Genomic DNA, 13,720 nt, shown 5'->3' with positions numbered 1-13,720 from the left:
TACATAAAAAGACGTAATCACTGGACTGCACTACTCTACTTTATAGAATCATAGAATGGTTGCAGCACAGGCAATTTGGTCCGTTTACTCCATGCCTGCTATCTGCAAGAGCAATTTGGCAAGTCCCACTTCCGGGCCCTTTCCCCGTAGCCCTGCAAATTTCCTTCCGGTGCTTATCTATTTCCTTTTTGAAAGCCCCGATTGATTCTGCCTCTACCACATTCTCAGGCAGTGCATTCCCGATTCTAACGATTCACTGCATGAAGAAGTTTCTCCTCATGTCGCCTTTGGTTCTTCTGCCCATCACTTTAAATTTCTGTCCTCAGGTTCACAATCCTTCCACCAATAGGAACAGTTTCTCTCTATCTACTCTGCCTAGATCCCTCACGATTTTGAGCATATGCAGCAAATCTCCTCTCAGTCTTCAATTCACTGAGAAAAACACCAGTTTATCCAATCTATCCATGTAACTGAAGTCTTTCAGCCCTGAAAACATACTTGTAAATTTTTTCTGGACTTTCTCTAAAGGCTTAACTAAAGTCATTTTAAGCACTTAATCAAAATAGTCATGTGACAGGTACTTGCTGAGCTTAAACAAGCATTATTTTTCATAAAAGTAATTATACCTGATGTGTTTTACTTTTAATATGTGCAGTCATTTACGGCACAGAAGACGACCATTCGGTCCATCAAGTCCATGCCAGCTCTCTGTGGAGCAATCCATTTAGTCCCATTCCCCCGCTAGATCCCCGTAGGCCTGCAAGTTTATTTCCTTCCAGTGCCCATTCAATTTCTTTTCAAATATCATTAATTGTCTCTTTCAACATCCTCACGGGCAGCGAGCTCCTGTTCATTACCAATCGCTGCGTAAAAAAGTTCTTCCGCACATTTCCCCCGTATCTCTTGCCCAAAACCTTCGATCTGTGTCCTAGTCCTTCTACCATTAGTTAATGGGAGCAGCTTTTTCTTGTCTAACTTATCTAAGCCCGACATAATCTTGTACACCTCCATTAAATCTCCCCTCAATCTCCTTTGCTCCAGGGAGAACAATCCCAGCTTTTCCAACCTAACCTTGCAACGAAAATCCTGGAATCATTCTGGTAAATCTCCTCTGCACCCTCTCAAGGACACTCATCCTTCATAAAGTCTGGTGACCAGAACTGAATGCAATACTCCAGTCGGGGCCTAACCAGAGCTTTATAGAGGATCAGCATAACATCCCTGTTTTTGTACTCAATGTCTCTATTTACGAAGCCCAGGATCCTATATGCTTTGCTAACCACTGTCTCAATATATCCTGCCACCTTCAAAGATCGATGCACATGCACCCCCAGGTCCCTCTGTTCCTGCACACTCTTTAGAACTGTGCCATTACGACTAAATTGCCTCACCTTATCCCTTCTGCCAAAAGGCATCACCTCACACTTACCTGTATTAAATTCCATCTGCTACATGCCAGCCCATTCTGCTAGCCTATGTCCTGCATTCCAAGATCCAAGTCATTTATATCTAGCAAAAAAAATGTGATCCGAGCACTGACCCTTTGGGAACATGACTACCATCCTTCAATCTGAAAAACAATTTACCATGACTTGCTGTTTTCTGTCCTTTTTTAAACCCAGTAGACACTGACCCTCCAATTTCATGAGCCTCAATTTTGTTAACCAGTCTTTTATGTGGTACTTTATCAAACGCTTCCTTAAATTCATATAGGGAACATCCACCACATTCTCTTCATCAACCTTCTGTTACTTCATCAAAAATTAGACAAGTATGATCTGCCTTTTACAAAATCGGTGCTAGCTATCCTTAATTAACTCAAACCTCTCCAACTGCCTGTTGATTTTTTTCCCTGATTATGGTTTCTAAAACCTTACCCACCACTGATGTGAAACTGACTGCCCTTCAGTTACTAGGACTTTCCTACAGCCTTTCTTAAATAAGAGTGTCACATTTACCACTCTGCAATCCCCTGGCACCTCCCCCACATCTGGGAAAGATTATGACAAGCCCTTCTGCTAACTCCACCCCAACTTCCTTTAGCAACCTGGATGCAATATGGGGAGGAGGTGGCGCAGTGGTATCGTCACTGAACTAGTAACCCAGAGACACAGGGTATTGCTCTGGGGACAGGGGTTCAAATCCCACCAAGGCAGAAGGTGGAATTTGAATTCAATTAATAAATATGGAATTAAAAGCTGGTCTAATGATGGCCATGAAAATATGGTCAACGGTTGTAAAAACCCATCTGGTTCACTAATGCCCTTTAGGGATGGAAATCTGCTGTTTTTACCTGATCGATTTAAGTAGTATTTAGATGAGCATTTGAAATGCCATAGTATAGAAGGCTACGGGCCAAGTGCTGGAAAATGGGAATAGAATAGATAGGCTTGATGGCCGGAGCGGATACGGTGGGCCGAAGGGCCCGTTTCTGTGCTGTGTAACTGTGACTTTATGACCCACAGCAATGCGGTTGACTCTTAAACGCCCTCTGAAATGGCCTAGCAAGCCACTCAGTTGCATCTAACTGCTACGAAGTCAACAAAGAATGAAACCGGATGGACCACCTGGCATCGACCAAGGCACCGGAAATGACAACGGCAAACCTGTCGACCCTGCTTGTGCCAAAGTTGGGAGAGCTGTCCCACAGACCTGTCAAGCAACAGTCAGACACAGTCATACCTTACAATGTCCCAGATACTGTCATCACCATGCACCGGTATGTCTTGTCCTACCAGCAGGATAGACCCAGCAGAGGTGGTGGCACAGTGGTATACAGTTGAGGGGGAGTTGCCCTGGAAGTCCTCAACATCGACTCCAAACCCCAATAAGTCTCATGGCATCAGGCCAAACATGGGCAAGGAAACATCCTGCTGATTATCACCTACCACCCTCCCTTAGCTGATGAATCAGTACTCCATGTTGAAAACCACTTGGGAGGAAGCACAGAGAGTGGCAAGGGCACAGAATGCACTCTGGGTGGGGAACTTCAATGTCCATCACCAAGCGTGGCTTGGTAGCACCACTACTGACCGAGCCCTAAAGTACATAGCTGCTAGACTGGGTCGGCAGCAGATGGTGAGGGAACCAAGAGGGGTAAAAAAACAGACTTGACCTCGTCCTCACAAATCTGCCTGCTGCAGATGCATCTGTCCATGACAGTATTGGTAAGGGTAACAAGAGCACAGTCCTTGTGGAGACGAAGTCCTGCCTTCACATTGATGATACCCTCCATCGTGTTGTGTGGCACTATCACCGTGCTAAATAGGATAGATTTCAAACAGATTTAGCAATGCAAAACTGGGCATTCACGAGGTGCTGTAGGCCATCAGCAGCAGCAGAACTGTACTCAACCACAATCTGCCATCTCATGGCCTGCATATCTATCATTACCATCAAGCCGTTTGACCACCCCTGGTTCAATGTAAAGTGCAGGCGGGCATGCCAGGTGCACACCAGGCATACCTCAAAATGAGCTACAACCCAGGACTACATGCGTGCCAAACAGCATAAGCAGCATGCGATAGACAGAACTAATCAATCTCATAACCAACATATCAAATCGAAGTTCCGCAGTCCTGCCACATCCAGTCATGAATGCAGGAGTACAGGAGCAAGGTTTGAGTACAAGAGCAAGGATGCCTTACTACAGTTATACAGGCAAGACCACATCTGGAGTATTGCGTGCAGTTTTGGTTTCCTTACCTGAGGAAGGATGTTCTTGCCATGGAGTGAGTGCAAAGATGATTTACTAGGCTGATTCCTGGGATGGCAAGACTGACATACAAGGAGAGATTGGGTTGACTAGGCCTATATTCACTCGAGTTTAGAAGAATGAGAGGGGATCGCATAGAAACCTATAAAATTCTAACAGCACTAGACAGGCTAGATGCAGGGAGAATGTTCCTGATGGCTGGGGAGTCCAAAGCCAGGGGTCACAGTCTCCGGATACGGGGTATGCCATTTAGAACTGAGATGAGGAGAAATTTCTTCACACAGAGGCTGGTGAACCTGTAGAATTCTCTACCGCAGAAGGCAGTGGAGGCCAAGTCATTAAAGATAGTCAAGAAGGAGATAGATATATTTCTTAATGCCAAAGGGATCAAGGGATATGGGAGAAAGTGGGAACAGGGTACTAAATTAGACGATCAGCCATGATCTTTTTTGAATGGCGGAGCAGGGCCAAAGAGCCAAGTGGCCTACTCCTGCTCCGATTTCATATGTTTCTATGTGAATGGTGGTGGACAATTAAACTAACCGGAGGAGGTGGCTTCACAAATATCTCCATCCTTAATGATGGGGGAGCACAGCACATCAGTGCAAAAGACAAGGCACTTGCAACAATCTTCAGCCAGAAGTGCCAAGTTGATGATCCATCTCGGCCTCCTCCTGATGTCCCCAGCATCACAGATGTCAGTCTTCAGCCAATTCAATTCACTGCACGAGATATCAAGAAGTGACTGAAAACACTGGATACTGCAAAGGCTATGGGCCCTGACAATATTCCAGCAATAGTACTGAAAACCTGTGCTCCAGAACTTGCCAGGCCCCTAGCCAAGTTGTTCCAGTACAGCTATAACACTGGAATCTACCCGGCAATGTGGAAAATTGCCCAGGTACGCCCTGTACACAAAAAGCAGGACAAGTCCAACCTGGACAAGTACTGCCCTATCAGTCTACTCTCAATCATCAGTAAAGTGATGGAAGGTGTCATCCACACTGCCATCAAGTGGCACTTGCTTAGCAATAATCTGCTTAGTGACACTCAGTTTAGGTTCCGTCTGGGCAACTCAGCTCCTAACCTCATTACAGCCTTGGTTCAAATGTGGACCAAAAAAAAGAGCTGAACTGGTGAGGTGAGAGTGACTGTCCTTGATAACAAGACAGCATTTGACCGAGTGTAGCATCAAGGAGCCCTAACAAAACTGGAGTCAATGGGAATTGGGGGTAAACTCTCCGCTGGTTGGAGTCACACCTAGTGCAAATGAAGATGGTTGTGGTTGTTGGAGGTCAATCATCTCAGCTCCAGGACATCACTGCAGGGTAGTGTCTGAGGCCCAACCATCGTCAGCTGCTTCATCAATGACCTTCCTTCAATCATAAGGTCAGAAGTGGGGATGTTTGCTGATGATTGCACAATGTTCAGCACCATTTGCATCTCCTCATATACTGAAGCAGTCAGTGTAAAAATGCAGCAAGACCTGCACAATATCCAGGCTGGGACTGATGTGTGGCACAAATGTTATTTGCCACTTACGTGCCGGGCAATGACCATCTCCAATAAGAGATCAGAGAAACTAACCATCTCCCCTTAACATACAATGGCATTATGATCACAGATTCCCCCACCATCAACATCCTGGGAGTTACCAGAAACTGAACTGGACTAGTCATATAAATACCTTGGCTACAAGAGGAGGTCAGAGGCTAGGAATCTTGCAGCGAGTAACTCACCTCCTGACTCCTCAAAGCCTGTCCACCAGCAACAAAGCATAAGTTAGGAGTGTGATGGAATATTCTCCACTTGCTCGGATGGGTGCAGCTCCAACAACACTCAAGAAGCTCGACACCATCCAGGACAAAGCAGCCCACTTGATTGTCACCCCATCTACAAACAAAAACGTTCATTCCCTCCACCGCCGATGCACAGTGGCAGCAATGTGTACAATCTCCAAGATGCACTACAGCAACGCACCAAGGCTCCTTCGACAGCACCTTCCAAACCCGCGACCTCTACCACCCAGAAGGACAAGGGCAGCAAATGCATGGGAACACCACCACCTGCAAGTTTCCCTCCAAGCCACACAACATCGTGACTTGGAACTACATTCGTTCAAGTTTCGCTGGGTCAAAATCCTGGAACTCCCTTCCTAACAGCACTGTGGGTATACCTACCCCACATGGACTGCAGCAGTTCAAGAGGGCAGCACAGCACCACCTTCTCAACAGCAATTAGGGATGGGCAATAAATAGTGGCCTAGCCAGCGACACCCACATCCCATGAATGATTTTTAAAAATGCAACCATCCGGACCAGGTGACTTATCTACCCCAAGCATAGCCAGCTGTTCCCGAACCTCCTCCCTTCCAATTTTTTACCCCATCAATTGCCTCTATTCTCTCCGCTAATATGTAGTCAGATTCCTCGTCCTTTGTAAACACCAATACAAAGTACTCATTAAGTATTCTAGCCTTGCCCTGTGCCTCTAAGCATACATTACCCTCTTTGATATATAATATTAAGCAAGTTCACATTAAAATCAAGCGAAAATTTTTTTTCCATTATTTCATGGGATGTGGGCGTCACTGGCAAGGCCGGCATTTGTTGCCCATCCCGAATTGCCCTTAACAACAGAGTGACTTGCTAGGGCATTTAAGAGTCAACCACATTGCTGAGAGTCTGGAGTCACAAGTAGGCCAGACCAAGTAAGGATGGCAGATTTCCTTCCCTAAAGGACATTAGTGAACCAGATAGGTTTTATGACAATCGAAGATAGTTTCATGGCACCATTACTGAGACTAGCTTTCAATTCCAAATTTATATTAATTAATTGAATTTAAATTCCACCAATTGCCATGGTCGGATCTGAACCCATGTTCCACGGGCTTTATCCTGGGGCTTCTGGATTGCTAGTTCAGTGGCATTACTACACCACCACCTCTCCTAAATAAACATAATAACTTTGAACAGTTTCCTAAAATATTATGTTGACTAACTTTTTTTTAAACCCGAATAAGAAGAGTGAACAAATCATGGAATTCCTTTGAGGATTTCAACCTAAACAGGTTGAAGAAATAACTGGACTCGTTTCTGAAGCGAGAAAGAATTAAGGTAAGAAAGACTGACTCCAATCTGTGTTAATGAGGAGAGTTTTTCTGAAGTGATTGAATGCATGCATTCTCTATAATAGAGTCAAGCACAATTAATTTATTTTGATTTGAATATTTGAGCCAAGATGTCAGCATAAATAAGATGCAACACTGCTCCTTTAGAATTCAGCAACAGGCAGATTACCAATGGATTTGGTACTTACTGTCAGCTTTACTACTGACTTGTCCTACCTGATGATGCATCAGGAAGTAATCTATTTATTGTAAAAGTAACAGAAGCCTTTTATCCCCCTACAGGTGCATGGTACAAGATGCATTCCACCATGCTAATTTCATCGCAGCAAATTCAGTTGGCTTTGTCACAAGGAAGTGTACTTTAGGACAGGAAACAGTTCAGCTTACCATATAATACTGTACTCCATGTTTGAGGGATTGGGGGGCACAAGGGGAAAGTGCTTTGAGGAAGAGGCTTGTACAAAACCAGCTCAACCTCCGTCAGCTTTTAGTTTGCATTCAATTCAATTTACTAACTAAAATTTTTGATTGATGAAATTATCAAAGGTGATAGGCAGGTAGATTAATAGGTAGATGCACACAAGGCTCAAAATGCAAAATATCAGATATTTAGCTGTACTTCCATAGTGTGAAATGGGCTGCTAACAGCAGCAGTGATTTACTGAAAGTACATATGCCACAGAAGAAGAAAGGCACATCCCTTCTCAATTATAAAATACCAACAAAAGCACACAGGCATTGAAATTAGTCAAGCCACGCAATGCTATTGCTTTGTATTAGTGACCAATTTAAACACTTAAAAATATTGTCCACATACCTGGTGATTGCTCTGCTTCTGGCATGTTTATAGCTCTCCGATCTCCCATAGCAAGCAAGCAGCCAGATTAACTGCACAACCAGTTCAGCTGTAACACATACAACTGACTGATGTAAAATAACCCAATGCAGGCAACACCTAAAAATAGAAAGCAACATTTTAAAATTAACTTTTTTTTTTAAATCAGAGACAGATTACATCAGCAATGCAATGTCATTACCAAGATTAAACTTACCGACTTTGGAACACTTTTTTGAAGGGGGTAAAAATGATTGTCAAATAAATACAGCAGCTATTACACTACAGCTTTTTCACTACATGACAGCATATGCATAAAGTACTGCACATTTTTCAGGCACCATTTTTCCCTTTTGGGAGTGGCAGAGTAAGAAGGTTAATTGTTGTCTTCAATCGTTAGTCACGTAAGATCAGCATTTGTAATTTTCACCACTGATTGGTTTGGTTTGGGTGAAGTGGAAAGGAGTTGTTTTGCTAGAAGACAAGCCCTTGGGGATTATGAACACTTTTGTCAGGTGCTCTGCGATACAAGGCCTTCTTCTAGACCACATACGGAGTTCTTTGACTTCAGTAAGCAGCAGAAGCTTTGTACAACACCCAAAACAAACGAACAAAAAAGTTCAAACCAACAGCTCACAAAAATAAATCACAAATAAAAAAAAAGTAGGATATGTTGTATTTTCCCTACATGGAAATGCAATATCTTTTGAACAATATATAACAAACAAAGAACAGGAACAGGCCATTCGGCCCTCCAAGCCTGCGCCGATCTTGATGCCTGCCTAAACTAAAATCTTCGGCACTTCCGGGGACCGTATCCCTCTATTCCCATCCTATTCATGTATTTGTCAAGATGCCTCTTAAACGTCGCTATCGTACCTGCTTCCACCACCTCCCCCGGCAGCAAGTTCCAGGCACTCACCACCCTCTGTGTAAAGAACTTGCCTTGCACATTCTCTCTAAACTTTGCCCCTCTCAGCTTAAACCTACGTCCCCTAGTAACTGACTCCTCCACCCTGGGAAAAAGCTTCTGACTATCCACTCTGTCCAAGCTGCTCATAACTTTGTAAACCTTGATCATGTCGCCCCTCCACCTCCGTCGTTCCAGTGAAAACAATCCAAGCTTATCCAACCTCTCCTCATAGCTAATGCCCTCCAGACCAGGCAACATCCTGGTAAACCTCTTCTGTACCCTCTCCAAAGTCTCCACGTCCTTCTGGTAGTGTGGCGACCAGAATTGCACGCAATATTCTAAGTGTGGCCTAACTAAAGTTCTGTGCAGCTGCAGCATGACTTGCCAATTTTTATACTCTATGCCCCGACCGATGAAGGCAAGCATGCCGTATGCCTTCTTGAAGACCTTATCCACTGTCAGTAACCTGTGGACCTGTACGCCCAGATCTCTCTGCCTGTCAATACTCCTAAGGGTTCTGCCATTTACTGTATACTTCCCACCTGCATTAGATCTTCCAAAATGCATTACCTCACATTTCCTTTCCTTATTCATCCTCTTAGAATGTATCTCCTCACATTTCGGTGTGTTAATTTTCACTAGGCATCTATCTTCCCAATTTACTAAGCATCTGCAGTATTTTGCTTTTATTGCTAATTTGTCTATCTTCTTGAGGTCACTTCGTGCTCTTCACTGTTAGCAAAACACTCTATTTTTGTATCGCCTACAAATTTTGATAGTCTAGATTGTCTATATATAGAAGAGGTCCCAACAACCACTTAATGGAAACCACTGTTCATATCCCTCCAGTCCAAAACATATTCAGTAATCCCTTCTCTCAATTTTCTGTTTTTTAACCAACTTCCTATCCATGGTGCCACATTACCTCTAATCCTTGTAACTTAATTTTAACCAACAAACCTCTAATATAGCATCTTTTCAAACACTTCTAAAAATCCACATGCATAACAACAACTTGTAATTCTATAACTCTTTAAAGTAGTAAAATGCCCCAAGGTATTTCACAAGAGCATTGTTATATGAAATCTGACATTAAGCTACACAAGGAAATATCAGGACAGGTCACCAAAAACTCAGTGAAAGAGGCCAGTTTTAAGGAGAATCTTAAAAGAGGAGGTGGAGAGGTTTAGGGAGGGAATTCCAGAGCTTAGGGTCTTGGCAGCTAAAGTCACAGCTGCCAAGGTACAGCAATTAAAATCAGTGATGCACAAGAGGTCAGAATTGAAGGAGTGTAGATAGGAGGGCTGTAGGAGGTTACAGAGACACAGTAGGGGGAGGGCAGAGGGTTAGTGAGGACGACAGGCTGTCCAAGGCAGAGAGTCACTGCTCCAATCTCATAATGCCAGAGGGGGTGAACCTGATGACTCAAACTTATCTCAGTGAGTAGGAGGAGTTTGTTGCTTGGTACATAGATGAGATTGTTTCTTGGCACACAAATCGGTGCCATCTCTGTTCGATTTCGGAAAGTTTCAAATCACAACAGAAAAAGGGAATCTGCAGAAATAAACACATTGCGAGAAGGACACATTTCTATTGCACAAGATTACTGAAGTAATTACAAAATATGGTAATGTACAGCCAGTAAACCCTGCTAGCTAGTTCATGAATATTTAGCTTCAGATTCCTTCTTGATGTTTGATAATCCCAAATTGCAAATGCATGCAGCCTGTATACTCTGCAGTTAGCAAGCTGACCTCTATGTTAAATTGACACAATGGAATCAGTCTACATTGGCAGGCCTAGATTTTTGTTAATAGAAGCAACCAATGCTCGTTCTTGACACAGCCATTTTATCACAATCATTACAGCACAGAAGGAGGCCATTCAGCCTGTGTCTGCAGTGGTTCGGAGCGAGAAATTTACTTAATGCCATTTCCTTGCCTTCTAACCCTGCACATTCTTCCTTTTCAGATAACTATCTAATTCCTTTTGAATGCCTCAATTAAACCTGCCTCCACCACACACTCTGGCAGTGCATTTCAAATCCTAACCACTCGGTGCGTGAAAAAGCTTTTTCCTCATGTCACCATTGCTTCTTTTGCCAACTACCTTAAATCTGGGCACTCTCATTTTTGATCCTTTCCTGAGTGGGAACAATTTTTCTCCTTTCTATTCTGTATAGACCCCTCATGATTTTGAATATCTCTATCAAATCTCCTCTCACCCTTCTCTTCTCCAAGGAAGAGTCCCAACTTCTCCAATCTATCTTTGTAAATGAAGTTCCTCATCCCTGAAACCATTCTCATGAACCTTTTCTGCACTCTCTCCAACGCCTTCACATCTTTCCACAATACTCTAGTTCAGGCCGAACTTGTGTTTTATACAAGTTTAACATAACCTCCTTGCTCTTGTACTCTATACCCCTATTCATCTATCTCTTTGGCCTCCTTATCTCGAGGGACAATGGGTAAGCGCCTGGAGGTGGTCAGTGGTGTGTGCAGCAGCGCCTGGAGTGGCTATAAAGGCAAATTCTAGAGTGACAGGCTCTTCCACAGGTGCTGCAGAAAAATTTGTTTGTTGGGGCTGTTACACAGTTGGCTCTCCCCTTGCGCCTCTGTCTTTTTTCCTGCCAACTGCTAAGTCTCTTCGACTCGCCACACTTGAGCCCCGCCTTTATGGCTGCCCGCCAGCTCTGGCGAACGCTGGCAACTGACTCCCACGACTTGTGATCAATGTCACAGGACTTCATGTCGCGTTTGCAGACATCTTTAAAGCAGAGACATGGGCGGCCGATGGGTCTGATACCAATGGCGAGCTCGCTGTACAATGTGTCTTTGGGGATCCTGCCATCTTCCATGCGGCTCACATGGCCAAGCCATCTCAAGCGCCGCTTACTCAGTAGTGTGTATAAGCTGGGGATGTTGGCCGCCTCGAGGACTTCTGTGTTGGAGATACGGTCCTGCCACCTGATGCCAAGTATTCTCCGGAGGCAGCGAAGATGGAATGAATTGAGACGTCGCTCTTGGCTGACATACCTTGTCCAGGCCTCGCTGCCATAGAGCAAGGTACTGAGGACACAGGCTTGATACACTCGGATTTTGTGTTCCGTGTCAGTGTGCCATTTTCCCACACTCTCTTGGCCAATCTGGACATAGCAGTGGAAGCCTTTCCCATGCGCTTGTTGATTTCTGCATTGAGAGACAGGTTACTGGTGATAGTTGAGCCTAGGTAGGTGAACTCTTGAACCACTTCCAGAGCGTGGTCGCCAATATTGATGGATGGAGCATTTCTGACGTCCTGCCCCATGATGTTCGTTTTCTTGAGGCTGATGGTTAGGCCAAATTCATTGCAGGCAGCCGCAAACCTGTCGATGAGACTCTGCAGGCACTCCTCAGTGTGAGATGTTAAAGCAGCATCGTCAGCAAAGAGGAGTTCCCTGATGAGGACTTTCCGTACTTTGGACTTCGCTCTTAGATGGGCAAGCAGAGCAAGACTACACCTTCTTCTGCCAGGGCAGGGATCCTGAAGAACCAAGACAGCATGGAGTGGGCTTCGCCATCAGAAACTCCTTGCTCACCATGATAGAGCCTCCCTCAAATGGCTCGGAACGCATACTGTCCATCCGACTGCTCACCTCTGGTCCAGTACACCTACTCAGCATCTATGCTCCAACACTCTGCTCCCCACCTGAAGCTAAAGATCAGTTCTACGAGAAACTCCATATCATTAGCAGCATCCCCAACACCGAACACCTATTCCTGCTGGGGGACTTTAATGCCAGGGTTGGGGCCGACCATGACTCATGGCCCTCCTGCCTTGGGCGCTACGGCGTTGGAAGGATGAATGAGAACGGGCAGAGTCTGCTTGAGTTGTGTACCTATCATAACCTCTGCATCACCAACTCGTTCTTTCACACTAAACCCTGTCATCAGGTTTCATGGAGGCACCCAAGATCACGTCGTTGGCACCAGCTAGACCTCATTGTCACAAGGCGAGCTGCCTTAAACAGTGTTCAAATCACACGCAGCTTCCACAGTGCGGACTGCGACACCGACCACTCCCTGGTGTGCAGCAAGGTTAGACTCAGACCAAAGAAGTTGCATCATTCCAAGCAGAAGGGCCACCCGTGCATCAACACGAGCAGAATTTCTCATCCACAGCTGTTACAAAAATTTCTAAATTCACTTATAACAGCCCATCAAAACACTCCCACAGGGGATGCTGAGACCAAGTGGGTCCACATCAGAGACACCATCTATGAGTCAGCTTTGACTACCTACGGCAAAAGTGCGAAGAGAAATGCAGACTGGTTTCAATCTCAAAATGAAGAGCTGGAACCTGTCATAGCCGCTAAGCGCATTGCACTGTTGAACTACAAGAAAGCCCCCAGCGATTTAACATCCGTAGCACTTAAAGCAGCCAGAAGCACTGCACAAAGAACAGCCAGGCGCTGCGCAAACGACTACTGGCAACACCTATGCAGTCATATTCAGCTGGCCTCAGACACCGGAAACATCAGAGGAATGTATGATGGCATTAAGAGAGCTCTTGGGCCAACCATCAAGAAGATCGCCCCCCTCAAATCTAAATCAGGGGACATAATCACTGACCAACGCAAACAAATGGACCGCTGGGTTGAGCACTACCTGGAACTGTACTCCAGGGAGAATGTGGTCACTGAGACCGCCCTCAATGCAGCCCAGCCTCTACCAGTCATGGATGAGCTGGACATACAGCCAACAAAATCGGAACTCAGTGATGCCATTGATTTTCTAGCCAGCGGAAAAGCCCCTGGGAAGGACAGCATTACCCCTGAAATAATCAAGAGTGCCAAGCCTGCTATACTCTCAGCACTACATGAACTGCTATGCCTGTGCTGGGGCGAGGGAGCAGTACCTCAGGACATGCGCGATGCCAATATCATCACGCTCTATAAAAACAAAGGTGAACGCGGTGACTGCAACAACTACCGTGGAATCTCCCTGCTCAGCATAGTGGGGAAAGTCATTGCTCGAGTCGCTCGAAACAGGCTCCAGAAGCTGGCCGAGCGCGTCTACCCTGAGGCACAGTGTGGCTTTCGTGCAGAGAGATCGACCGTTGACATGCTGTTCTCCCTTCGTCAGATAC

The 13,720-nt window shown here is 45.1% G+C and overlaps 1 protein-coding gene across 9 annotated transcripts in view; it reads right to left on the bottom strand.

The window, feature by feature from the left end:
- ssx2ipa (synovial sarcoma, X breakpoint 2 interacting protein a) overlaps positions 1-13,720 on the bottom strand; it is a 72,330-nt gene that overhangs the window by 28,207 nt on the left and 30,403 nt on the right. For all 9 annotated transcript variants that reach the window (XR_010975466.1, XM_068036610.1, XM_068036609.1 and 6 more), the window contains one exon: positions 7,663-7,800. Coding sequence is in view for 8 of the 9 variants with exons in the window: in XM_068036610.1 (XP_067892711.1) it covers positions 7,663-7,711 (49 nt within the window). In the remaining variant the exon portion in view is untranslated. The remainder of the gene's footprint in view (positions 1-7,662; positions 7,801-13,720) is intronic.

This window comes from Heterodontus francisci, chromosome 8 (genome assembly GCF_036365525.1).
Source record: "Heterodontus francisci isolate sHetFra1 chromosome 8, sHetFra1.hap1, whole genome shotgun sequence".
Classification (NCBI taxonomy): domain Eukaryota; kingdom Metazoa; phylum Chordata; class Chondrichthyes; order Heterodontiformes; family Heterodontidae; genus Heterodontus; species Heterodontus francisci.
The sequence above is the reverse complement of the archived record's forward strand: the minus strand, read 5'-3'. Positions and strand labels throughout refer to the sequence as shown.